Below are 25,848 nucleotides of genomic sequence, written 5' to 3'. Positions count from 1 at the left end.
ATAATGATAATTAAATTGCCTAAAAAGCATGTTTCTAATAAAATAATAACAAAAAATATTACTGTCTGTTTTTAACATTACACTGACAAATAAGATTACTAAAAATCATGTATGTTCTTTCTTGAATTGTATTGAATATTAATTATAATACTATCACTTTAAACATCTGATTTGGCAGCGTATTTATTTTATGAAACCAACGTGCACACAACAATAGTGCTATATAATATATCGAAAATTCACAAATATACACAGTTTAAAAAAAAAACAATTACATTTTTAAATTTGTCACATATTTCAATGAATAGTGTAGATGTAATTTGCCGTTTTATAAATAAATAAGCATGTAAATAATTAAAAGAAGAAAAAATATATAATATTAAATAAAATGAGAAAATATTAAGGATTTTAATTAAAATTAACGAAATCAAATTAGTAATTTTTAAGAATAGTATAAATATAATTTGATCTGTAAAAAATAATAACAAAAAAATAAAATAAATATAAATTTAATTTGTTATCGTTCTTCTGTGAACGTTAAGCTGGGACTTTTATTGTAAAGTTAAGGACTTTTATTGTAAAGTAAACGGTTGCTGTATTCTGGAGCTGCGCAGTGTGAGCAGTTACAGCTGCTGTTTACGGGTTTTAGATTGAGGATTGTGTTTAACGGCAGCAGGATGGTCTGTGATAAATGTGAGTAGTTTTATATATGTAATAAGACCGTATATTAATTATAATTCAGTAATTTAAGGTGATTAAATCGGTGAATTTCGGGTTACAGCTGAAAGTGTCCCGTTGTTTCCTGGTGTTGTTTAGACTGTTAGCTAGAGTTAGTGTTAGCATTCCGGCCCAGATAACCCTTCACTGTTATAACCTGCGTTTACTGTAATAATTTTAGTTTACCTAGTCAAATAAACGGTTCATCTTCTTAAATTACTTACCTACACATCATATTTCACTATATATACAGATAAACTGTTTAGTGAAACTTATATTAGCTTTAGTTTAACTGTAAACACTAAACACAACACAATATAAATTATTTAGTCTGTTTTGGGTGCCCTTCTTTCTGTTATCTAATCTAGCGTAGTTTAACTTAGCATAGCCAGTTTATATAATAAATTAATTATTATATATATATATATATATATATATATATATATATATATATATATATATATATATATATATATATATATATTATATAGATGTATCACACACAGTGATCTATTTTAAGCGTTTATTTCTTTTATTGTTCATGATTATGGCTTACAACCAATAAAAACCTCAAAATCAGTGTCTCAGAAGATTAGAATATTACATAACTAGTGCAGAAAATGAAATCTGCATCTCCATCAAAGTTGTCAGCAGAGGGAAGCATGAAGTGCTGTAAGAATTTAGACTTGATAATAAAACACAGTGGATCAACACCAGCAGATGACATGTCTCTCCAAACCATCACTGATTGGTGGAAACTTCACACTAGACCTTAATCAGCTTTGAGACTGTGTGACTCTCCACTCTTTCTCCAGATTCTGCTCTCTTGATTTACAAATGAAATGTAAAATTTACTGATGATCAGTGATGGTTTGGAGGGACATGTCATCTGCTGCTGTTGATCCACTGTGTTCTATGAAGTCTAAAATCAGTGCAACTTTTGTAGAGAGGTTTTAATTTTCTTATTATTCGTTTTCTTCCCAGGTGAGAAGAAGCTTGGTAAGGTTATCACTCCAGATACCTGGAAGGATGGTGCACGAAATACAACAGGTACAGCCTGCTTAATAAAACATTATTCAAAATGTTATTTTTTTTATTCTCTGCTTATAGTTAATACATTAGTAGATCTTTGACAAGTAAAAACAGCCACAATATAACTAATATGTTTGTTTACAGAGAGTGGTGGACGGAAACTTAATGAAAATAAAATGCTGACCTCAAAAAAAGCCAGGTATGACTATTACTTTTATTTTTATTATGTCTAATTTATTAGTTTATTTATTTGATTACTAATTTAAACCATTGATTACATTAAAGTAAGCATTTGCTTGTATTTCCTCTGTTAGGTTTGATCCCTATGGAAAGTCTGGTTTCGCCACCTGCAGAATATGTAAAAGCTCTGTCCACCAGGCTGGATCTCATTACTGCCAGGGATGTGCTTACAAGAAAGGTAAGTTTAGGAGCAACATGTCACTGAATGTTTCAGACATGCTAAGTGGAGTAGGGATATTTAATTATTTTTGTTGATTACAGTTAGGCCTGTCACGATAACAATGTTTTGTGAATGATATGTTGGCCCAGAAACTATTGCGATAAACGATATTGTTGGCATTTTAAGACCATTAAATGGCACTTATATAATAACATAATATCATAACAAAGGAATTACACCCTTTTAAAGACTATACACATTGCGAAGTGTTCAGGCAGGGGAAGCGTAGGTCCCACCCCACACTATGATGTGCAGCCTCAGTTTGTCCCAGCTGGCCCACATTGGACCGGCATTAAGATCCTGCCTGAGAGATATGCTGATGGTGAGAGGAAGGCTGAGGCAACATGAACCTAAGAAACACTAAAGTCAAGTGACTACAGCCGCACTGGGCCGTTACTATATGTTTCTTCATGTTGGTTTGGGTGTTGATGGAGGGCATTTTTCCTAATGAAGGTACGTTTTGAGTTCATCCACTCCCTGTGTCTGTGACTCTCTGTGCTTCCGCAGTACCCCGCGTCACGGTGTCACAATATATGTGCATTTCGTAAGTGCAAACAATATGGACGATATAACGATTATTAAATTGACTAAGGCCATGTATATTTATTGAACGATAAGTCGATAATGTAATTACTGTGACAGGCCTAATTACAGTCAATATTATACATACATTCTTTTTATTGATTTTACTATACATTTCTGCCTTAAACCTTAATACTAGTTTCTCAAGTGTAGAGAAAGAGAGGGAGAGAGACTGCACAAGTGAGCGAGAGACAGACAGACAGAGCAAGGTAGACAGCGCAAAGGAGAGCAAGCGAGAGGGAGAGACAGCGCAAGTGCCTAAGACATTTCAGCACAGTGGCGGTGTGTGGACAATTTGAAAGATCTGCATTTCTCTCCGCTCTGCATTTGGTGCGTTTATGAGTGTTTCATTCAAAATGATCAAGAACAGACCTTTTTTTTTTTTTTAAACCATTTGATTCTTGGTAGTACCAAGACATTTTGGTCGGTGCCTTTTTGGCATCGAATTTCAACACCCAATCGTAGTTTACATGAGGTTACATGTTTTCTGTGAGGTTTTATTCCCATCTGAAATGGCGTATGTTTTTTTTTTTCGTCTGTCCTTTCTATGAAAATTTTAGGTAGAATTATCTGCAGATTTTTTCACAGAAGTGTCATTTTGCAAACCACTGCAATAAATCATAAGGCTGTGATTGTTTGTGTAAACAATGTTTTTATTTGTTACAGGGATCTGTGCCATGTGCGGGAAGAAGGTTCTGGACACCAAGAACTACAAACAGACCTCAGTGTGATTGGAATTCTGTTTCATAGACAGACAGTTCATAATGTTGGGAGAGGTGAGGGAGGGAATTATAGCAGTGATTAAGATTTTTTAACTCAGAACTTCTATTCGCTACCTATTCTCAGTTTGTTAAATTAGTGAAGTAAGAGGAGTTCACCGGTTGGTGGTGTTAAATGTGTGATAGCATATTGGTGCAGTAGTTAATAGCTGTATCAGTGCTGATATCCCTCCCTCTGTAGAACACTTTAAAGCAATATATGGGCTTGCACTGTTTAAATGAATTTAGATGCCTTCCACGAGTGAAGTGGTGGAGTATTTGTTTTGTGTGCCACTTATTAAATATTTTAAATGTAAAAAAACATCTATTTTGACCTCCCTCTTACTTCTCTTTCTTTGTAAATACACCATGTTGCCAGGCAAGACCTTCTAGACTGTTCAGTAGTGGATGTTCTTTGCTAAAACTGGTATCTTGATTTTTGCTGACAAGGCCAAGTCCAATCTGAGGTCTCAAAATGACATTTAAATACCATCCGTTCCCCGAGGCGGTTCTTTCTTCTTCATTCAGGACTCACAGGGCATTTTCTCTCTCTGTTCTGTTTTCTGTTGTAAGTATCATTGCATAATAAGTGAATGGAATAAACAGTTATGTAAGTAATGTGAGCAAAATGTTTTATGGACTGTTTATTGTGTAGTTTCAGTTATCATATTAAAAACACCTGATTTTTAAATATTATTATAATTCATTACTTCTGTAAACCTGTATGATTTTGTGCTTTTCATCATGTTATGCTTGTATATGTTTTTTTTGGGTTGTTTATTTTTGACAAAATAAAATGATGGAGCAAACCATGTTAAAGGAAATCATTTTTCATAATAAACACACTGAAATTAGAAGGAATTGTGACATGTGAACAATGATGAAGAAAATATAGTGTTTCTTACAATTACTCTGACATTTATTTAATTGAAGGCCTTATTTAAAGGCAGGTTTCGGTGAGCCTTTATTTGAAATATATACAGCGCTTCAGTTTCTGAATCAGTTTCTCTGATTTTGCTACTATACTATATGTTTGAGTAAAATGAACAATGTTTTATTCTATAAAATACTTGAATTTCTCCCAAATTTCAAATAAAAAAAACATTTATTTGCAGAAAATGAGAAATGGCTGACATTAAATAATACGAAGAAAACAAATTCATATTCATAAAGTTCATAAATCAATTTGGTGGAATAATTTGGAGGCATGTTATCCTCCACCAGTCTTACACACTGCTTTTGGATAACTTTATGCTGCTTTACTCCTGGTGCAAAAATTCAAGCAGTTCAGTTTGGTTTGATGACTTGTGATCGTCCATCTTCCTCTTGATTGTATTCTGGAGGTTTTCAATTTGGTAAAATTTGGTGCAATTCCTTCTTAAAACATTTAAAAGCTATTTTGGCACTGAGGAAACTAAATGATGAAGTGTTTTAGGATTTATTTTGGCCCATTATTCCTTAAAACACGTGTAATGTATGCATCAGGACAGGGTAATATTTGTGTCTTTTTTCTTTTTTTAATTTAACATACACATTCTTCATAAATGAGAACTGTTGCTGATAACCATCTGGATGGTTTGATTCTTTTTTTGCTCCAGAGCACACAGCACCTGTTACCTCTGCAGTAAGTGATCTGCAATACTGATTTATATAACAATAATACATCTTTACACTTTGTGATGGTCTGTCCCAGATGCCTCTAAACCCAGACAAGTTGAGGCCAATTTCTAGAAATGATTAACATACAGTTTATATTAACTCCTCTAGGTCTAAAAGGCATTATCTCGATTTTTGGGTATTTTCTTAGTTTTGCCTTTAAAGGCACTTGCATGTAATATAATACCCACAATATTTTATATTAAAATTGATATATTCAGATCAGTCTTAGCTGTCTCAATAATGAGGGAATATGTGGCCTAGAGGAAGTATGACGGAAAACTAGAAATCTGATTCATGTATCTTGTAAAAAATATATTTTACCTGTGTGGATGGACTTTTTTTACGCTTGAAATTGATTTACCAGAGTCTGAGCTTTATATCAGTAGTTAACGATGAATAAAATATTCTGTAAAAACATTTATTGAGTAGAATTTTGCCATTCTACTTGATACAACAACCATAAACTTCACTGTTACAAAAAAAACATAAAATCACTGTTTATTAGTAAATGTTTACTGTATAATAGTCCATTGTCTGCTCATTAGATTAAATGCTTACTTTCACATACAAAAGCATGACATTACATTACACTACATTTAGCAATAGAGGACATAGAAGTTAAAGGCAAAAAGACAGGGCCTAAAAGACACCAAAGGGAAAATAGTAGGATAGAGGAGGAGAGGGAAAGGAGGGAAAGAGGTTAGAAGTAGTTAGTTTGGTAGTTAGAGGTGTTAGGAGAGTAGGTGCTCTTTGAAGAGCTCAGTCTTCAGGAGTTTATTAAAGATAGTGAGGGACGCTCCTGATCTAGTAGTGGAAGGTAGTTAGTTAGAGGTGTTAGGAGAGTTAGTGCTCTTTGAAGATCTCTGTCTTCCGGAGTTTATTAAAGATAGTGAGGGACGCTACTGAGGGAGATTAGGAGGTTGTGGTTATGGTGTTGAAAGTTGTGTTGAAAGTATTGTTGTGAAGCAATCATCAAAAACCCACAGATTAAAAAAAAACTAACTTTTTACACCATTTTCTTTTCTGTGTTCTGTCTCATGCCATGCAGCAAAGCAGTTTCTGTCCAGCTGCAGGCACAGGGCAACGTCACACTTACTGCACTTCCAAGGTGTGTCTTTTCGCCTACCTTGGCTTTGGCAATGTTCACACCTCCTGCGACCTGTGGTGGCTTTATCACTGGGAGTTGCTGATTGGAGATTGCTAATGGCCACGGGAACATGATCTGCTGGTGACTTTGCAGAGGACTTTGTGAGGAGAGGTCTGCCGCAGAGCTCGGAGGTCAGCTTCTCTAAGAAAGCTCTGTGTGTCAGGGGTTGTTTCTCTTGGGCTAGGCAGAGCTCTTTGTGGAGAATGAAGCTGTTGGTTGTGGCGATGTCCAGAAAGTGGTAAAACATCTTCCTGTACCAGCGCATGGTTTTGTGTTGTGCTGAATAATACTGAATGAGTTGGTCTGAGAGATCAACACCACCCATGTGTTGGTTGTACTGTTTGACTGGTGTTGGACAGGGGATTGATACTTTTGCCCAGGAGCCATCGTCTTGTTTCATCCTGCTTTGAGCGATTTCACCAGAATGCGCCGGGTGAATGGTGGAGCACACCGAAACTTCCCTTGTGTCCATCCATTTGACGTAAACGATGGGGCCATCCCTGATCCATCTAATGGATCCTCTCTCTGAACGCTTCGTGAGGGCGTTCACGTCTGTCTGCGGACAGCCCTTGCGGTTGTCCCTGTAAGTCCCGCAGGCAGAAAATTTGCACTCGTGGAGAGCCCTGAAGAGCTTGGGACTGGAATAAAAATTGTCCATGTAAATGTGGTAGCCTGTGCCGAGGTAACCTGGCTGCACAAGCGACATGACAACATCGTAAGAGAGGCCGTGTCCAGAGGGGATGTCACTTTTGCCTGTGTAAACCGAGAAATCGACTGTGTAGCCATTCCTAGAATCAGCCAAGACAAACAGCTTGAACCCCCACTTTATGGGTTTTGCCTTCATATACTGGGTCATCACATTTTTAGCCTTGGACGCAACCATCCGTTCATCCACAGCCAGGTTTTTGTGAGGGTGATAGAAAGACTTGCAGGCGTTCTTGATGGTGTCCATCAGAGGTTTTAGCTGGAAGAGCTTGTCATGCTCTGCTGTGCCCTTTTTCCGGTTATTTTTGACAACTTCATCTGGATCGCTGAGATGAAGATTCCAAGATATGGTTCTGTATCTGTCGCGTGACATGATCTGCGCAGGCAGGGACAGCGAAAAGAGGTGATCCTGCCTCCAGTAGTCACTAATGCTGTCAACTTTTACCAAAGACATGTACAGAACCAAGCCACAGTACTTATAAAAATCCTCTACATCCAAGTCTGTCCATTTGTACTTCTTTCCCATCGACTGATTTTTAGCTGCCTGCTTGTTTGTGTTTTGGCACATTGTTTGCACAGTTTCAAAAGGGAAGAAAAGCTTGAAGAGCTCAAGAGGTGTATACGTGGAGCTTGAAATGAGCTGCGGCCCTGGTTTTCGAGCTGGTTGAAACCTGGAGACGGAGGGAGCGATGTCTGGGTCGCTGTCTGTCTTCCAGGACAGTGTAGCTCTATGGCGTGGTACTTTTGACCGAGGGGAACGAAACCTCTTTGCTAACCAGGCTGTTGGGGACCGCTGTGAGGCAGGAACTTCTCCCGAGGATTTAGGAGGAGGAGATTGTGACTGCTGGGAAGAGTTACATGTGGTCTCTGTCTGTAAAGGTGGTGTACGAGGTTTTGGTGGCTTTGTGGGAGTTGGGGGAGTTTGTGCAGTTAGAAAACGAGTCTTCTTTGCTGGCTGTGGTGGTGATGACGGTGGTGAAGACACTGAGGTTGCCTGAGGCGTGTCAGGCCGAAAATGAGGTGGTGGCGTCTGGAGGGGATCTGGTTGGTGTAGAAATTCTGCTAAACTTGGTTTAGTAGGCTCTGGCAGCTCTCTGTAAAAAAAAAAATATATATATATATATATATAGGACACTGATTACTAAGGTTACGTTCACATTATCAGGCTGAAGTGGCTCAGATCTGATTTTTTTCATGGCTGCGTAAACATGCCAAATAAATCCATGAAAAATCCATGGACATGCGATATGAATGTGAACAGCTAAATTGAAATTTAAGCGTCTTTTTGATTTTTTACGCATTAGCAATATTGCTATGTGCTTCACTCTCATACCCACACATCTCTTGGTGCAGCTGTGCAGCTATAGCTGCAAAAACAGCAAAAGCAAACCACCTGGCCTTTTTTCACCTCCTGGACTTGAGCATGAACTTCAGACCAGCTGTTTACTCTCCACTCCAGCAAAAGATGCTCCACATACAGTGTTGGGAAGTAACGGATTACATGTAACGGCGTTACGTAATCAGATTACAAATTATAAGTAACTGTAATCCGTTACAGTTACTGCTTCAGTAAGTGGTAATCAGATTACAGTTACTCTGCTAAAATAAAAGGGTTACATTGCGGTACTTTCCTATTTTTGCTCTTCCAATCCAACACTGACAAAACGCAAATAACATTTTGCGGTGAAATCGCTCTGATATGACAGGGAACTCTCTGCCCCTCCTCCCGTCTCGCTGCACACACACACACACACACACACACACAGGGAGGAGGGGCAGCGGCTCACAGCGGCTCCACGCTCACACAACGAGACGAAATTAACTGACATTTTGGTCAACGAATAAAAACGAGACGAAAATGTTTGGCAGGGACGAAATCCAATCAGAACTGATTTAGTTCTGTGAAAGGAAGGGACCAGTTAGGAAGAGATCCAATCACTGCTACTTTAGCGAAGGTGGAGTACCCGCCTCTCCTGCAGCAGCGCCGCGCGGAATTAAACTGTCGATACGGAGCTCGACTGGAAGTTAACTCGACAGTGTTCAGCAGGGAGAGAGAGAGAGGGGAGAGGCGATATATTTCTCTTTTGACGTCGCGAAAAACAAGATAACGTGTAAACCGCGTGGAGCGACTCCATCTCCGGTAAAAACACCACTAATCTTTCAGCTTCTGCAGACCAGAGTCACACAGATCTCCATGCAGAGATCCGCGTTTTAATACTGATGTTATTTCATGAGCTGATGTGTTTAACTCGGCAGTGCACTAAAACACAGAACTGATACAGAACTCACTCATTAAGATCAGATCATCTGTTTAGTCTCACAGTGGGAAAGATATAGCTAGTGTTAAATCAGCAGCAGGTCAGAAAGGAACTCAATAATATAACGAAAATAAAACAATAAAATAAGTGAATCTCTGAACCCAAAAGTCTGTGTAAAGTTCCTTACAGCACTTTCTCATAAGTTTCTCACTTTAACTCATGAAGTCTCTCTGTACATCCTGAGAGCATCTCTACAGGACAGTGTGTGAATGTGTGTTCATTTATAGACTGTAGCTCCAGTAGATGTGCTGGGTTAGTGCTGGAGATAAAACTAGATCCTTTAAAAGTTTTTGCATCTACAGCTCTGTTTAAACTATAATTAAACTATTCAGATGTTTTATGACCTGATTTCTAGAGCAAAATTTTAAATGTAAAAACACCTACAATAATAATAGTAATAATAATAATAATAATAATAATAATATACATTAAATCATATATAAATATATTTCACTTTCAAACATTAACAATATTACTCAAGTGGTTATTAAACGTTTCATTTCGTATACGTGTAGAGTTAATAATTCAAGGGAACTGATGAAAAAGCATTTACATTTACACCCTTTACATTTTAGTCGACTAAATTTACTGTAATTTTAGTCTACTATATTCTTATGACATTAAGTCGACTAAAACTAAAAACATTTCAGATGACTAAATTGTGACTAAAACTAAATACTATTTTCGTCACAAGACTATGACTAAGACTAAATCAAAATTTGTTGTCAAAATTAACACTGGTGGCAAACCTGCAAATAGATAGCTTACGGTTGTTGTTACATTGTTTGGTTTTTAATGGTTTTATCATCAATTTATAGAAGTGTTTCATAAAATTGTTTGATGAAATGGTTTCATAAGTATTTTTATAGAGTGATTGAAAAGGCTGTTTTATTTGTTTATCTATTTGTTACATTCATTCAGGCTTAAAAAAATGACAATATTTAAAGTAATCCAAAGTAATCAGATTACGTTACTCACTTGAAGTAATGTAACTGATTACGTTACAAATTACATTTTGAGTGATGTAATCAGTAATCTGTAAGGGATTACATTTTAAAAGTAACCTTCCCAACACTGTCCACATATGAGCTGCTTACGCTACATCCATTTCCCTTTATAAAGCTACAAGTCGTCTCTCTAATAACATGAGTTTTTGTTTTTGATGAAGAACGTGACGTTTATTAAATGTATCAATGTGTTTACACACGTATCCACCCCCCCAACATCACCTAACTCCACCTCCAGTCCCTCCAACTCCACCTCCACCCACCGATCTCCACCTCCACCCCCCAACTTCATCTTCACCCCCTCAAATCCACCTCAACCCCCCAACTGCACCTCCACCACCCAACTTCACCTCCACCTCCAGCCCCCCTTACTCCACCTCCAGCCACTCCAACTCCACCTCCACCCACCCATATCCACCACCATCCCCCAACTTCACCTTCACCCCCTCAAAACCTCACCTCCACCCCAACTCCACCTCCCCACTTCACCTGCACCCCAACTTTACTACCACCCAACCTTACCTCCACCTCCCCACTTCACCTCCACCCCCTAACTCCAAATCCACCTTCCCACTTCACCTCCACTCGAACTCCACCTCCCCACTTCACCTCCACCCCCAACTTTACTTACACCCAACTTCACCTCCACCTCCCCACTTCACCTCCACCCCCTAACTCCAAATCCACCTTCCCACTTCACCTCCACTCGAACTCCACCTCCCCACTTCACCTCCACCCCCAACTTTACTTCCACCTAACTTCACCTCCACCCCCACCCCCTAACTCCAAATCCACCTCCCCACTTCACCTCTACCCCAACTACACCTCCACCTCTACCCCAACTACACCTCCACCTCCCCACTTCACCTCCACCCCAACTCCACCTCCCCACTTCACCTGCACCCCAACTTTACTACCACCCAACCTTACCTCCACCTCCCCACTTCACCTCCACCCCCTAACTCCAAATCCACCTCCCCACTTCACCTCTACCCCCAACTTTACTTCCACCCCCAACTACACCTCCACCTCCCCACTTCACCTCCACTCGAACTCCACCTCCCCACTTCACCTCCACCCCCAACTTTACTTCCACCCAACTTCACCTCCACCCCCAACTTTACTTGCACCTAACTTCACCTCCACCTCCCCACTTCGCCTCTACCCCAACTACACCTCCACCTCCCCACTTCACCTCCACCCCAACTCCACCTCCCCACTTCACCTGCACCCCAACTTTACTACCACCCAACCTTACCTCCACCCCCAACTCCACCTCCACCCCCAACTTTACTTCCACCTCCCCACTTCACCTCCACCCCACCCCCTAACTCCAAATCCACCTCCCCACTTCACCTCTACCCCAACTCCACCTCCCCACTTCACCTGCACCCCAACTTTACTACCACCCAACCTTACCTCCACCTCCCCACTTCACCTCCACCCCCTAACTCCAAATCCACCTCCCCACTTCACCTCTACCCCCAACTTTACTTCCACCCCAACTACACCTCCATTTCCCCACTTCACCTCCACTCGAACTCCACCTCCCCACTTCACCTCCACCCCCAACTTTACTTACACCCAACTTCACCTCCACCTCCCCACTTCACCTCCACCCCAACTTTACTTCCACCTAACTTCACCTCCACCCCCTAACTCCAAATCCACCTCCCCACTTCACCTCTACCCCAACTACACCTCCACCTCCCCACTTCACCTCCACCCCAACTCCACCTCCCCACTTCACCTGCACCCCAACTTTACTACCACCCAACCTTACCTCCACCTCCCCACTTCACCTCCACCCCCCAACTCCAAATCCACCTCCCCACTTCACCTCTACCCCCAACTACACCTCCACCTCCCCACTTCACCTCCACCCCAACTACACCTCCCCACTTCACCTGCACCCCAACTTTACTACCACCCAACCTTACCTCCACCCCCAACTCCACCCCCACCCCCAACTTTACTTCCACCTAACTTCACCTCCACCCCCAACTCCACCTCCCCACTTCACCTCCATCAGCATGATCAGCATGGCGAGGCGCAGCTCTATGTTTATCACACCTATTCTTCTTTCAACAACATGAACTCTCTGTCTCCAGATCAAAGAAACATCCCTCTTTATTACTGAGAGTTTAAATTAACACACTTACTGATCTTCAAACGGATCCCGATTGTTTCCATATTCTTCCTCATCATATGAATCAAAGCCTTCAGGCTCTGAAGAACCGCTGTCTTCATCACTGCTGTTCGATATCTCTACTTCAATCTCAAAAATCAACTCATTACTCCCCATTTTTACCTCTCTCTCTCTCTCTCTCTCTCTCTCTCTCTCTCTATCGCTCTCTATCGCTCTCTCTCTCTCTCTCTCTATCGCTCTCTCTCTCTCTATCGCTCTCTCTCTCTCTATCGCTCTCTCTCTCTCTATCGCTCTCTCTCTCTCTTCTTTCAGGTTTTAGTGGGGGTTTGCAGACCAACTTTAGGTGTAATACCCCCACCTACTGAGCTGGAGAGTGAAGCAAAATTTCAGGATAGTGAGTTGCAGTAATTTTAATAAAAATAATAAAAATAATATACAGCTCTGTAAAAACATAGGAGAGCACTTAAAAATTATGAGTTTCTTTGATTTTACCAAATTGAAAACCTCTGGAATGTAATCAAGAGGAAGATGAATGATCACAAGATATTAAACCAAGCTGAACTGCTTGAATTTATGCACCAGGGAGTAAAGGCATAAAGTTTTTCAAAAGCAGACTGTAAGACTGGTGGAGGAGAACATGATGCCAAGACGCATGAAAACTGTGCATTAAAAAACATGGTTATTCCACCAGGGTTTTTTATTTCTGAACTCTTAAAACTTTATGAATAAAAGCTTTTTTCTTTGCATTATTTGAGGTCTGAAAGCTCGGCATCTTTTTTGTTTTTCAGCCATTCCTCTTTTTTTTGGCAAATAAATGCTCTAAATGACAATATTTTTATTTGAAATTTGGGAGAAATGTTGTCTGTAGTTTATAGAATAAAACAACAAATATTAATTTTACTCAAAAATAAACCTATAAATAGCAAAACCAGAGAAACTGATTCAGAATTTTTTTTTCAAAGCTGTAAATTTTCGAAAGCTGTTATATAAACTGGGTTGTTCAAAGCGTGTAAAAAAAATAGCATCTTCTAGCATGGAAATTGCGGTACTCAACTAAGTATAGAAAAAAATACTTTAAGAAATAAAGGTCAGTCAATCTGAAAAAATTCAATAACTTTGAAATTATCAGCAAAATGTTATGATGAAACTGGCCCTCACCAGGACAGGAAGACCAAGAGTACCTCTGTTGCACAGTTGATCAGAGCAAGTTAAGTTAAGTTACTACATGATTCGTTATGTGTTTCTTCATAAACTGGATGGCTTCAGTATTCATTGAGCAGAAACAACATGGAGGTTCTTTGTTTTGTAATGTCTGTCGTGATTTTTTCCAATTTTTACAAAATTAATAAAGGAGAGACATAAAATGCAACATATTTCATAAGAGCTTTTAATGATTTTGAATATATTACATGGTCTTATACAACAACACAACCTAGCTAAACTGTAATTTAGTAAAACACAATATTTCATTGGCAGTAGAACATTACAGAAAAATCTGCTACATTTACATACTCTGCACAAGTCACAGCATATGTAAATAATATTCCATACATTGACATTTCACAGGAAAAAAAACAACATGGCTCAGATTTAAAATAAACACGTTTTTTGTGCATCACTTTCTTCTTATCACAGAATTGTGCGGAGGACAGAAACGGACCTGGGAACTGTGAAATATATATATATATATATATATATATACAATTTATACTCGCTATTAAAAATATGCATCGCTTCATTTGGTCATTGTCATCTCGTTTGCTGATCTGTTAGATGGACTCTATGCATGTGAGTTAAAGGCACGAGGCTGTTCATTCAGATAAATGCTGGTTTCAGTTTAAACAGTGTAACTCAAAATAATGCAAATTATTTTAGACCTTAATATGTCTTTTATATATCTTCAAGAATGTATGATCCATTTACATTTACAGATTCCACCGATGCATCATTCTGACATGTGAGGGTGGTGATGACATACACTCATGACATAATGAATGCCTTTAAGGGATGCACAGAAATGAATATTTTGTCTGGATCCCAACTAAATTACGTCTGTCTCTGCAGCTTAACATTGCAATATATATTATTACAAAATACAAAATGCAGTATATTTTGCATTTGTTTTGTAATTAACTGTACTTAAGCTTAGTACTTACTAACGCTCAGTGTAAGTACATGGCATGGCCAGCAACAGCTCATTTGCATAAAAGTGTCCGAGCCCTTAAACGGCTCCTTTTGAAAGGGACTAAAATTGGTAAATAAATCTCTTTATTTGAGTGATTTTGTGTAAAGAACTTTTGTTATATAGCAGATATAGACCCACAGTATTTTGAATTATGTAGTCCCCTTTAATATATTATATTTAATATATTTTAGTCATATCAGCAGGAATAATGTTATCGTGTCACAAAAAATACCCTGAAATATCAATCTAACATTTTACCTCTGGTCCGGTGTAAATGATTCAATATTTTTATTTAATATTTTACTTACATTTGCCATTTGTAGCCTTATATTTGCGAAATATATTCAGTGCATCCCTGATTTTTGACCAGACAGAGGAGGTAAGAGCACCATCCCTCGATTAACCAGGCATGTAGGCAATTAGAAAGCATGATCAGTTAATATAAAGACACAAAAATGAATAAAGCATAATAGTTAATTTGTCAGTTTGTCATTCAAGGCAGCTATAATTCAAATAATTTTATAAACGGCAGCATTTATATTAGACAACATTATAAAATACATAAAGCTATGTGTAAAATGATAAACGTAAATAGCAGACAAAAGTAATAGTAATAATAATCAACCTGAAATCATATTCTAGGTTGATTCGACTGTACTGTACTGTACTGTATTGTACCATACTATACTGTACTGCAGTTCAGTACTTCTGATTGAGGTGATGAATTGAGGTGTATGGCCTGTGATATTCAGCTTTTCAGATATTATTCTCCCGGCAGGTTTGCTATGCTAGAGTGGTACTGGTATTATTAACAATCACTGAAGACCCCTGAGGTTCAGCTGTAGGCAATACAGTACACTGAAAATACAAATGTAACCAGGGCTACGTTCACAAAGCAGGTTAAAATCACCTAAATCTCATTTTTCACGTCATACTTTATGTGACAGAACGGTAAAAACACTAAACACTAAATCTGATGCTTTTTTATTACAAAATCCGATATATGTATATAATTTGCAGCATTGTGTCTGAGTCTGAACAATCAGACTGAAATTTGTGCGACTTTTATACAGCGAGAAAAAGGAAAATATGTGCGTCAGCAGTGAGTAGAGCTGGGGAATATGATGATATTTTATATATGTATAGCATCAATACATTTTCTTATTTTCTTATTTCTTACCTAATTAGAATGGACCAATAGAAATACTCCAAAATTACCTAAATAGAAATACTCCAAAATGACCTGAAATAAACTCTTTTTGCATTCACGTCCATTGAAAGTGATTGAAAGGTTTTATCTTTCTCCTATACATTTGCTGTTTTAGAGATGCTTGTTTTGCATTGGATATCGAGTGTAATTAGCCCTGAATAATTTCATGATGTGCATGCAGTATTTTAAAAGCAGTTTTGATACACTTAATTACAAATATTTATATGATTAAAAAAAAAGAATGTAATCTGGCATAGTCAGTGCATGATAATCAAAAATTGAGAAATACAGCTGTAGAAAAAAAAATAAGTGACCACTTCAAATTATGAGTTTCTTTGATTTAACCAAATTGAAAACCTCTGGAATATAATCAAGAGCAAGATGGATGATCACAAGCCATCAAACCAAGCTGAACTGCTTGATTTTTTGCACCAGGAGTAAAGCAGCATAAAGTTATCCAAAAGCAGTGTGTAAGACTGGTGGAGGAGAACATGATGCCAAGATGCATGAAAACTGTGATTAAAAACCAGAGTTATTCCACCTAATATTGATTTCTGAACTCTTAAAACTTTATGAATATGTTTGTCTTGTTTTCTTTGCAATAATTTAAGGTCTGAAAGCTCTGCATCTTTTTTGTTAATAAAATAATATAAATGCTCTAAATGACAATATTTTTATTTGGAATTTGGGAGAAGTGTTGTCTGTAGTTTATAGAATAAAACAACAATGTTCATTTTACTCAAACATAAACCTATAAATAGCAAAGTCAGAGAAACTGATTCAGAAACTAAAGTGGTCTCTTAAATTTTTCTAGAGATGTATATCATGATTTAAATTTTGCCCATATCAGAGCATATAAAAATAAGGAAATAAAAAGTAAAAAAAACTAGGACGCAAACAAAAAAAGTGGGCGTGGCCTAATAACATGCAATTTAAACAGTAAGCTGAAGTGCATTCTCTATGATGAGCCTAAATGTGAGCCACTGGATCTGTGACTGATAGATCCTGTGATTCTCTCTAAAGAGTGAAACTGAAACTTCACGTGAAGCGTTCAGATCTTTAGAACATGAGCATCAGTTGCACAGCATAAACTGTTTAGACAAATATCAGATCGCATTAATAGATAAGCATCAGATTTGGTAAAAAAAAAAAAAAAACCTGCTGTTTGAAAGCAGCCTTGTTGGATGGTGGCCAGCTCTAAAGCTCAGCCTCAATAATACAAATCTAATAGCACCATAGCAAGTTTGATTCCTCAGGAACCTGCAAATCCTCGCCTAAACACGAGCACTGACTGAGGTTCTGGGTTCTGGGGAAGGACCACTGGAGATGCGGGTGGTGTGTGGCGTGGTTCTGGTGGCTCAGTGTAGCTGAGTTTACAGTGTAACAGTGCAGTGTTGCTCTGTAGAAGTGCTGCTCAGGTTGGAGGAGATGTGCAGGATGGGATGGACGCGGTTGAGGTGGTACTATGAGGTCTTGACCAGGGACAGGAACTCCTCCCGGGTTTTGGGATCCTCCCGGAACACTCCCAGCATGGCGCTGGTCACGGTGCGGCTGTTCATCTTCTGGACTCCACGCATGACCATGCACATGTGACTGCAATAAGAAACACACAAAATGCTTTCAGTTTATGGTTTGCAGTCTTTTATTTAGTAAGCATCCAACAACCTCTGCTGTAGCACCTGGTGAGGGTTAAGGTTAAGAACAACCTCATTTTTCCACATTTTCTTGTAAAAGAAGGGGCAAGACGAAGAGCTTATGTCCTCTATGTCTTCAAATGTCTTTGATACGTACTTAAATATTCAGATTGGGTATTTTTTCGGGTACCGGTGTTTACAAGGCCATTATTTTTAAAGATCATCCATCTTGTTGGATAAAAATTGTATTCGGAATGGCCTCAATCGGACTACTCCGTTCCCATTAAGCTATTTTTCCGATTGTTAACAAATTATTAGGCTGCATTTAAACATATCCACTGGCAGCTTTTTGAACCAGGGTGTTGGTGCAAAATAAGGCAAACCAAGGTATCAGTGGTAAGATAAGGTACCAATGCCAAAAAAGTTTACCTTTCTAAAACCCCATTTGGTTCTTTAAGAAACCATTTCAGAACCATTTCCATGGTTTCTATTTTTAAAATGTAATCTTTTTAAATGGTACCTTAATTTGTGGGGGTGATGGTTATTTACCACTTTTAGCAAATCAAAATTGAACTAAAGTAAAAAAACTTGAACTTGAGTAAAAAAAAAATATTTCAAAGTTTCAGAGTTTCCAAGCTTCGGTTGTAATCTATGTGCAATTCTATCCCAGATGCTCGAGCTGCACATGCCATGCCAACACCCTGGTTACCAAGTATAATATGGCAATCAGTCAATGCCACTTTTGCCAGCTCTCCGGTTGCTAAGAATAAAACAGGTTTGGTACAATTCCCCATGTCTATTACAGAGGATTCTGAAAAAAATTAAGCGCAGGCTCTAAAGCTAAAATCTGCTGAATGCATTTACGGTTGTAGTAAAGAGTACTCTTTTTAAAGAATACTCATGCTGTCTCAATCAGTGGTAAGATAAGGTATCAATGCTAAGAATGTTTATCTTTGTAGAACCCCATTTGGTTCTTTAAGGTACCCTTTCAGAACCATTTTCATGGTTTCTCCAAAAATATTAATATGTATACACCTTTTTTAAGAATCAAAATTGGATTCGAGTAACCATTTTTTCCGTAGTACCCAAAATCTTGGGGCGATGGTTCAGTAACTTCTTTTAGCAAATCAAAAAAAGAGTAAAAGTTAAAGCAAAAATGGTAACACTTTACTTGGATGGTCCATTTTATGGCCTTGTTGATGCTCAACTGACATTCAACTAACACTGAATTGAATGTCCATTAAATTTAACTCAATCCTATGTTGAATGTAAAAATTCAAAATAGAACCTAACCCTACACCTAACCCTAACCTTAACCCTTAATCAACCATAAAATCAAACCCTACACCTAACCCTACACCTAACCCTAACCCTTAATCAACCATAAAATCAAACCCTACACCTAACCCTAACCTTAAACCTTAATCAACCATAAAATCTAACCCTACACCTAACCCTTACCCTAAGCTTAAAATCTAACCCTAAACTCAATCCTAAAATATTAAGATAAGCGTTTGGATTAGAGTTGGATGTAGGGTTATATTCAATAGAGAATCATTTACTTTCACCTTTTAGTTCATTTGCATTCAATAGACATGTAGTTGAAAGTTAGTTGAATGTCAGTTAAGCATCAAAGAGGCCATCAAATGGACCATCCAAGTAAAGTGTTACCACAAAAATTACTCAGGCCATTTCTGAGTTTCTAAACTTCGGATGTAATCTAGATGCAATTCTAGCCCAAATGCTCAGCTCACATCTGGGCTGAGAGCTGCATGTGCCATACCGACACCCCGGCTACTGAGTATAATATGGCAAACAGTCCAAGCTGCTTTCTGAAGAAATCCAAGCTCTGGCTTTGAAGCTATAGTATAATATAGTATAGTATTTGTGTGTTTGTGTGCAGTTATGGTTGAAGTAAAGGCTTATTTAAAGAATACTCACGCTGCCTCAATGACTACTGCTACTCCTGCTGGCTGCAGGGCCTCAGAGATGGCCATGGCGATCTGCTTGGTCAGACGCTCTTGAACTAAAAAAGATGCAACATCAAAGACAAAGGTTGGTGACAGTAAGACATCACACATCATACTGCACATCCATAGAGAATATATACTGTATTATCTTATTATCTAGTAATCTATTAATGAGACATGTTGAATAAACATGCCTAGGCATTTAGTTCAGTGACAGGGGTTGGTGTGGCGCAGTGGATAACACCACCACTTGCCTGTGAGCTACCACATCATGTTGGAGACTGGGGTTCAATTCCCGGTCTGGGTGACTATACTGTGATACACTAATAAGAGTCCATGGGACTCCTAACACTACTATTGGTCCAACTCTGTAATCTGTAGTTGGAAAAACCTTGTAATTCCATAAATGTAAATGTAAGTGTAAATGACAGTGAAGATGGTTACCTTGAAGTCTGCGGCTGTAGATTTCCACAATCCTGTAAAGGAGAAATATTGGAATATGGTGTTAAACACAGTATATTGCATATATCAACACTTGGACAATACAAAAAATTGATTAAAATTTCGTTTCTGGTCAATGTCACAGAGCTTTTTGCTGGTAACTGATTTCAGATCTTCTATTTCGTGCTTGGTTCAGTTCTCTACAGTGTAGAGATTCGAATAAGCTGTAGTAATCATTAATCCTCTGATCGATGCACTGTTCTTTTTGGTGTCTGGAACCATGTACCCATTGCCTGATGCCCTGCTGTAACCTTACATAGGTCTGGAGGTGTGCCATCAATCATTTACATCGTTTTCAAGGTATACACGCAAATATTTAAGGAATCATTACATCGCCACTGGGGCAAATGGGGTGATTTTTGGGTTCAGGCCAGTTTTTAAAGAAGAAAACAACATCACTATACTACTTTATGAACCCCTGGCATATAGCCAGGAAAAGGTGAACCATTAAAACCAGATAAAATGTCAATTTGTAGCAAGAAGCCTGGCCATTTCCTGAAAACTGAGGCCTTTCTCCCCAATTTACAAGGTCAATTATCCAACCCACTCATTAGGGCTCTCCCTATCACTAGTTATGCCCCCAACACCAGGAGGGTGAAGACTAGCACATGCCTCCTCTGATACATGTGAAGTCAGCCACCAACCCCTTTTTAAACTGCTGCTGATGCATCACAGCGCACTCGGAGGAAAGCACAGCGACTCGGTTCTGATACATCAGCTCACAGACGCAGCCTTGTGCTGATCGACATCACCCTAGGAGTGACGAGGGGAAAGAGTACCATCTACTGTACCCACCCAGAGAGAGCAAGGCCAACTGTTTTCTCCCAGGGCCCTGGGAGATTAATAAACATTTAATAAACATATTAATTTCATTTTCTTAGGCATAGAAGTGGGTATAGAAACAGGAATAAGGACTTGTTTAATTGTTGTAATTAAACAAGTAAAAATAAAAAATAGTAATTCAATTAAGTTGAATATATAGGTAAAATTAGGTGTTTAACAACCTGTCTGTTGAATACAGGTAAATATGCCAATAAATTCATAAAAAAAACATTCTTTTTGTATGTCCCCCTCAGTAACAATGCTTCTGATGCCCCTGCCTTGCTTAGAGTATCGCAATATATTGATATATTGAATCGTAACACTTGTATTGGTACTGTATACAAACTGTATCACCATGTTCTTGCTAATATACAACAAGCCCTATCCTAGAATCCAGTTTCCAGTCCTGTGTTTTTTCTGTTGTTCGCAGTGGATGTAAAGGGCACAGTTAATGTAAATAATTGGCACCTTACCAAGCATTACAAAGTCCAGAACTGAAAACTGGTAAACTGATTTAAGGTCTAGAGCTGAAGACCAGACTGCTGGTGTAGACTAATGTAAATACTGGCTGTGCATCCCTAAAGCAGAGTCAGCACTGAAGAGCTTCTTGCTGAATGTATGAGCATGGCACCGGCTCAGCTGGTTTCCCACGGCTTGGTAAAGGCTGAGAGGGATTTCCTCAGCGCCAGAAGCGAGCTGGCCTGGCTGTTTCCAGATGGGAGAGGATGCGGTGCCAGGCTTTGAGTCTAAGCCTCAAGTCAATGGACTATAATAACAGAAGAACGCAGTGGCTCGTCACTAACGCGTCCCCTTATTCTCTCCCACTCTGATATAATAACCAGCGCCTTTATCACCAGCAGGAACTGCCATGATAAACTGTGTATAGTTTTAGTTCTATAATTAAAGAGTCCTGTAGTCCTGTATCTGTTTCTCTGTATACTTTATTATTATTATCCTCCTTTCACTTTGTTCTATAACGCAGGGACACTGGCACAATATATTGAATCAAATACAGCAGTGCTGCTTGAGTTTTTAAACACCTCAGTGACACTGCTGGCCTGATACTCATCAGTGTTCTCCAAGCAAGGTGTTGAAAGGTATTGAAAACCTCTGGAATATAATAATCAAGACGAAGATGGATGATCACAAGCCATCAAACCAAACTGAACTGCTTGAATTTTTTTGCACCAGGAGTAAAGCAGCATAAAGTTATCCAAAAGCAGTGTGTAGGACTGGTGGAGGAGAACATGATGCCAAGATGCATGATGAAAACTGTGATTAAAATCCAGGGTTATTCCACCAAATATTGATTTCTGAACTTTTAAAATTTTATGAATATGAACTTGTTTTCTTTGCATTATCTAAGGTCTATAAGCTCTGCATCATTTTTTTTTTTTGTTATTTCAGACATTTCTCATGTTCTGCAAATACATGCTCTAAATGCCATTTTTTTATTAGGAATTTGTCAGAAATGTTGTTTGTAGTTTATAGAATAAAACAACAATGTTCATTTTACTCAAACATATACCTATAAATAGCAAAATCAGACAAACTGATTCAGAGACTAAATCTATGCATGTATAAATACATATATACACAGTTGATCATGGCAGATCCTGCTGGTGATAAAGGCGCTGGTTATTATATCAGAGTGGGAGAGAATAAGGGGACATGTTAGTGACGAGCCACTGCGTTCTTCTGTTATTGTAGTCCATTGACTTGAGGCTTAGACTCAAAGCCTGGCACTGCAACCTCTCCCATCTGGAAACAGCCCGTGTTACGCCACGGCATACACTAGCAAATATTCTGCATTACCAGAGTCTTGGTAAAAGGTTTACAGATCATATTGGTTCAACTTAACGTTTGAAACGGTCATAATAATACTAAATAGAAAATATCATGTAGTTTGTAGCAGTAGCATATTCTTAAAATTAATATTAATCTATTTTTAGTGTGTTTTATATTCAGTCTGTGTGTATGTGTGTGCACTGAATACTCACCTGGCGAGTTTACTAAGGCCGACAACTTTTTTGCTTGGCAGATATCCTATGTGAACCTGCGGGTCAGAGAACACCAGAGAGTATAGATTAATCAGATCTGCTCTCTGTGGTTTTTGGCTGCCCTTCTGTCCCACTTAGCAAGAACCTGCTCACCTCTCTGCCTCTCTATCTATCTCTCTATCTATATTTCTCTCTCTCTCGCTCTCTCACACACACTCTATCTGTCTATATCTCTGTCTCTCCCTTACTCTCTCTCTGTTTATCCCTCTTTCTTTCTCTCTGTCTCTCTATATCCCTTCTCTCTGTGTATCTCTCAGTTTATCCCTCATTCTCTCTCTCTCTCTCTCTCTCTCACTCTTTCTCTCTCTCTATATATATACATTTCTGTTTCTCTCTCTAACTTTCTCTCTGTATATCCCTCTCGCTCTCTACCTTCCAATATCTCTCCATCTCACTCTCTAAGTCTCTCTCATTCTCTCCATCTGTCTCTTTCCCTGTCACTCTCTATACATAAAATCAATATCTCTATCTGTCTATATCTCTGTCCCTCTCTCTATCTTTTTCTCTCTACCTTCCTATATCTCTCTGTCACTCTATATGTCTCTCATTCTCTCCATCTGTTTCTAAGTCTCTCTATACATATCAATCAATATATTTCTCTTTCTATATCTCTGTCTCTCTCTAACTCTATATATCTCTCTCTATATTTATCTCTTCCTATACATATCAATCAATCTTTCTCTTTCTATATATCTCTGTCTCTCTCTTTATGTCTCTCTATGTCTCTCTATGTCTCTCTTTTTCTCTCTCTCTCTCTCTCTCTCTGAATAATCTGAATAATTCAGGTAGATGGAATCTGTATCATGTGTGTGTATATCTGTAAGTTTACCTTGCCGAAGAAGGGAACTAGATGATGTTCACACAGTGAGAACATGTCTATGTCCTTCACTATAACCATCTCATCGTGGTCCTCGTCGAAGATGGCATCATTAAGGATATCTGTGGACAGAAATAAAGAATGGCTTTATAGTGTGATCTGTAGATGGTATTGCTTGTATGTTGCATGATTTTTTAAAATGCTGTCAAACATGCAGCCATAAACATTACTGCTGTTCACCCATTCAACAAAAAAGGTTTTGTTTGATGTATTAATGACATCTCTCTTTGTGAAAGAGAGAAAACAGCTTTGCTGTTATGCTGTGATGTCTCAGTTTTTCAATAAATACAGCACAGAGCATTACTGCTGACCAATGACTGTTTTTCATTGTCTATTCATGATCATTTGTACCCTGTAGCTGCCCTGAACACAGTGTAAAAAAACTAATTTTACTTACTTTGCATTGACTTCCATTCAAAAGTACATGTAAATTTACCATATCGGAGACATGTTTCTTTCATTAGACAATGATGCTATACTGTACCTGTCCTCTCCAACCCTTCCTATTGGAGAGCTACCTTTAATCAAAATCTTACAGAACTGATGACCACTGATGAGAAGTTCTTGTGGTAACAAGAAGTGCAAATTGCACTGGGCTTATAATATAATAAATATATTATAAAAATGAAAACAATTAAAGTTTTGATGTATGTTTTCATGTTTTTTTTTCACTTTAACACACTGAATTCAGATGAAAATGAACTACAAATATCGTTTTTCCTCCAGGAAAATAAAATGGCTTAGATTAAACCGCTTTAACCAACACTACTGACAAACTACTGACAATAAAAGTAAAGCAACTGAGAAGCAGGACTGTGTTAATGGATAAAAGATGTTAATTCAGCTGAATAACAGCACTTGAACTGTGAAACTGGCTATATAAATCATATACATAAGCCCTTTGCACCGTGCCATGCGCGCGCTTGGCGGACGGCACATTTTTATCACATCCTCTATCTTATCACTGTCTCACGTGCAGGTTGCACTGGAACCAGAACTTTTTTAGGATGCTGCATACCGTAAATGGTCTCGTGGTAGCCCTTGGTGAGGAACTGCATGGCCTTGGCCGCGCGCAGCGGTGTCCTGAGGAGCCCCTGGCGCTCGGTGTTCTCTCCCAGGCCGCGCAGGATGGTGGTGTAGGCGGCTTCCAGCGCCGGCAGCCGCGACTCGTCCTCCGCCTTCTTGCGGGAGCTCTCGCTCTGGTCCTGGACGGGCAGCTTCTTGGACTCGATGCTCAGCTCGCTGAAGCCGTTGTGGCACAGGTACTCGGTGACCAGCTTGCTGTTGCACATGCCGTTCATCTCTGCGCTGCTCTTGGTCTGGTACTCCATTGGGCTGGATTGGGCTCTGGAGGTGAGGTGTTGAGGTGGTCTCTGGTGAGCTTCTGTAGCTGCTGATGGTCCTGGTACTGGTGGAGCCGGTGTGAGTAACCCAATGCGCGCACCTCTACTTATACAGCCTGCCTCTCCATCCCACCGGTCTTCTGCCAGGCCACGCCCCCTGCAATGGGATTGGCTGCCAGTTTAAACAGGCACATGCATGGAGACCGATGCCAACCATGCACTACAAGACTGTGAAAAGACTCAATATCAGCATAACGTGGCTTTTGTGTTGCAGCTTAGTTTATTGTTCAAATTTCATTCAAACACTGTGTGTCAACTTTAAATACAAGCTTTCTACACTTTATACAGTTTTCACTGATGTCTGAAAAAGAAAAAAAAGAAAAACACATTGAATGAGAAGAGGTGCGTCCAAACTTTCGACCAGTATTGTATATGGAAAATCTGGAAAATACAAAAGAGCAAATGAGTTTCTTTGATTTTACCAAATTGAAAACCTCTGGAATGTAATCAAAAGGAAGATGAATGATCACAAGTCATGAAACCAAGCTGAACTGCTTGAGTTTTTGCATAAGGAGTGGCATAAATTCATTCAAAAGCAGTGGGTAAGACTGTTGAAGGAGAGACCACTTAAAAGTATGAGTATCTTTGATTTTACCAAATTGAAAACCTAAAGAGGAAGATGAATGATCACAAGCCATCAAACCAAGCTGAA

The 25,848-nt window shown here is 38.8% G+C and overlaps 3 protein-coding genes across 3 annotated transcripts; 1 reads left to right on the top strand and 2 right to left on the bottom strand.

Moving 5' to 3' along the window:
• The first annotated feature begins 561 nt into the window (after positions 1–561).
• Positions 562–4,361, top strand: cript (cysteine-rich PDZ-binding protein). Its single transcript, XM_049464580.1, has 5 exons — positions 562–693; positions 1,702–1,767; positions 1,894–1,948; positions 2,064–2,167; positions 3,458–4,361. The coding sequence occupies exons 1-5, from the start codon at positions 678–680 to the stop codon at positions 3,520–3,522; spliced, it is 306 nt and encodes a 101-aa protein (XP_049320537.1). The 5' UTR covers positions 562–677; the 3' UTR covers positions 3,523–4,361.
• A 1,324-nt stretch (positions 4,362–5,685) lies between these two features.
• LOC103047390 (piggyBac transposable element-derived protein 4) lies at positions 5,686–12,836 on the bottom strand. Its single transcript, XM_022670343.2, has 2 exons — positions 12,548–12,836; positions 5,686–8,154 (listed from the first exon to the last, which is right to left on the bottom strand). Exons 1-2 carry the CDS (start codon positions 12,688–12,690, stop codon positions 6,207–6,209), a joined length of 2,091 nt encoding a protein of 696 aa, XP_022526064.2. The 5' UTR covers positions 12,691–12,836; the 3' UTR covers positions 5,686–6,206.
• A 1,069-nt stretch (positions 12,837–13,905) lies between these two features.
• On the bottom strand, positions 13,906–25,220 carry gch2 (GTP cyclohydrolase 2). Its single transcript, XM_007230971.4, has 6 exons — positions 24,812–25,220; positions 23,746–23,855; positions 22,857–22,912; positions 19,978–20,009; positions 19,505–19,589; positions 13,906–17,522 (listed from the first exon to the last, which is right to left on the bottom strand). The coding sequence occupies exons 1-6, from the start codon at positions 25,122–25,124 to the stop codon at positions 17,393–17,395; spliced, it is 726 nt and encodes a 241-aa protein (XP_007231033.2). The 5' UTR covers positions 25,125–25,220; the 3' UTR covers positions 13,906–17,392.
• Positions 25,221–25,848: the final 628 nt, after the last annotated feature.

The sequence above is a fragment of the Astyanax mexicanus genome, chromosome 15 (genome assembly GCF_023375975.1).
Source record: "Astyanax mexicanus isolate ESR-SI-001 chromosome 15, AstMex3_surface, whole genome shotgun sequence".
Taxonomy (NCBI): domain Eukaryota; kingdom Metazoa; phylum Chordata; class Actinopteri; order Characiformes; family Acestrorhamphidae; genus Astyanax; species Astyanax mexicanus.
Note: the sequence above shows the minus strand (reverse complement) of the source record. Positions and strands in the feature narration are given on the sequence as shown.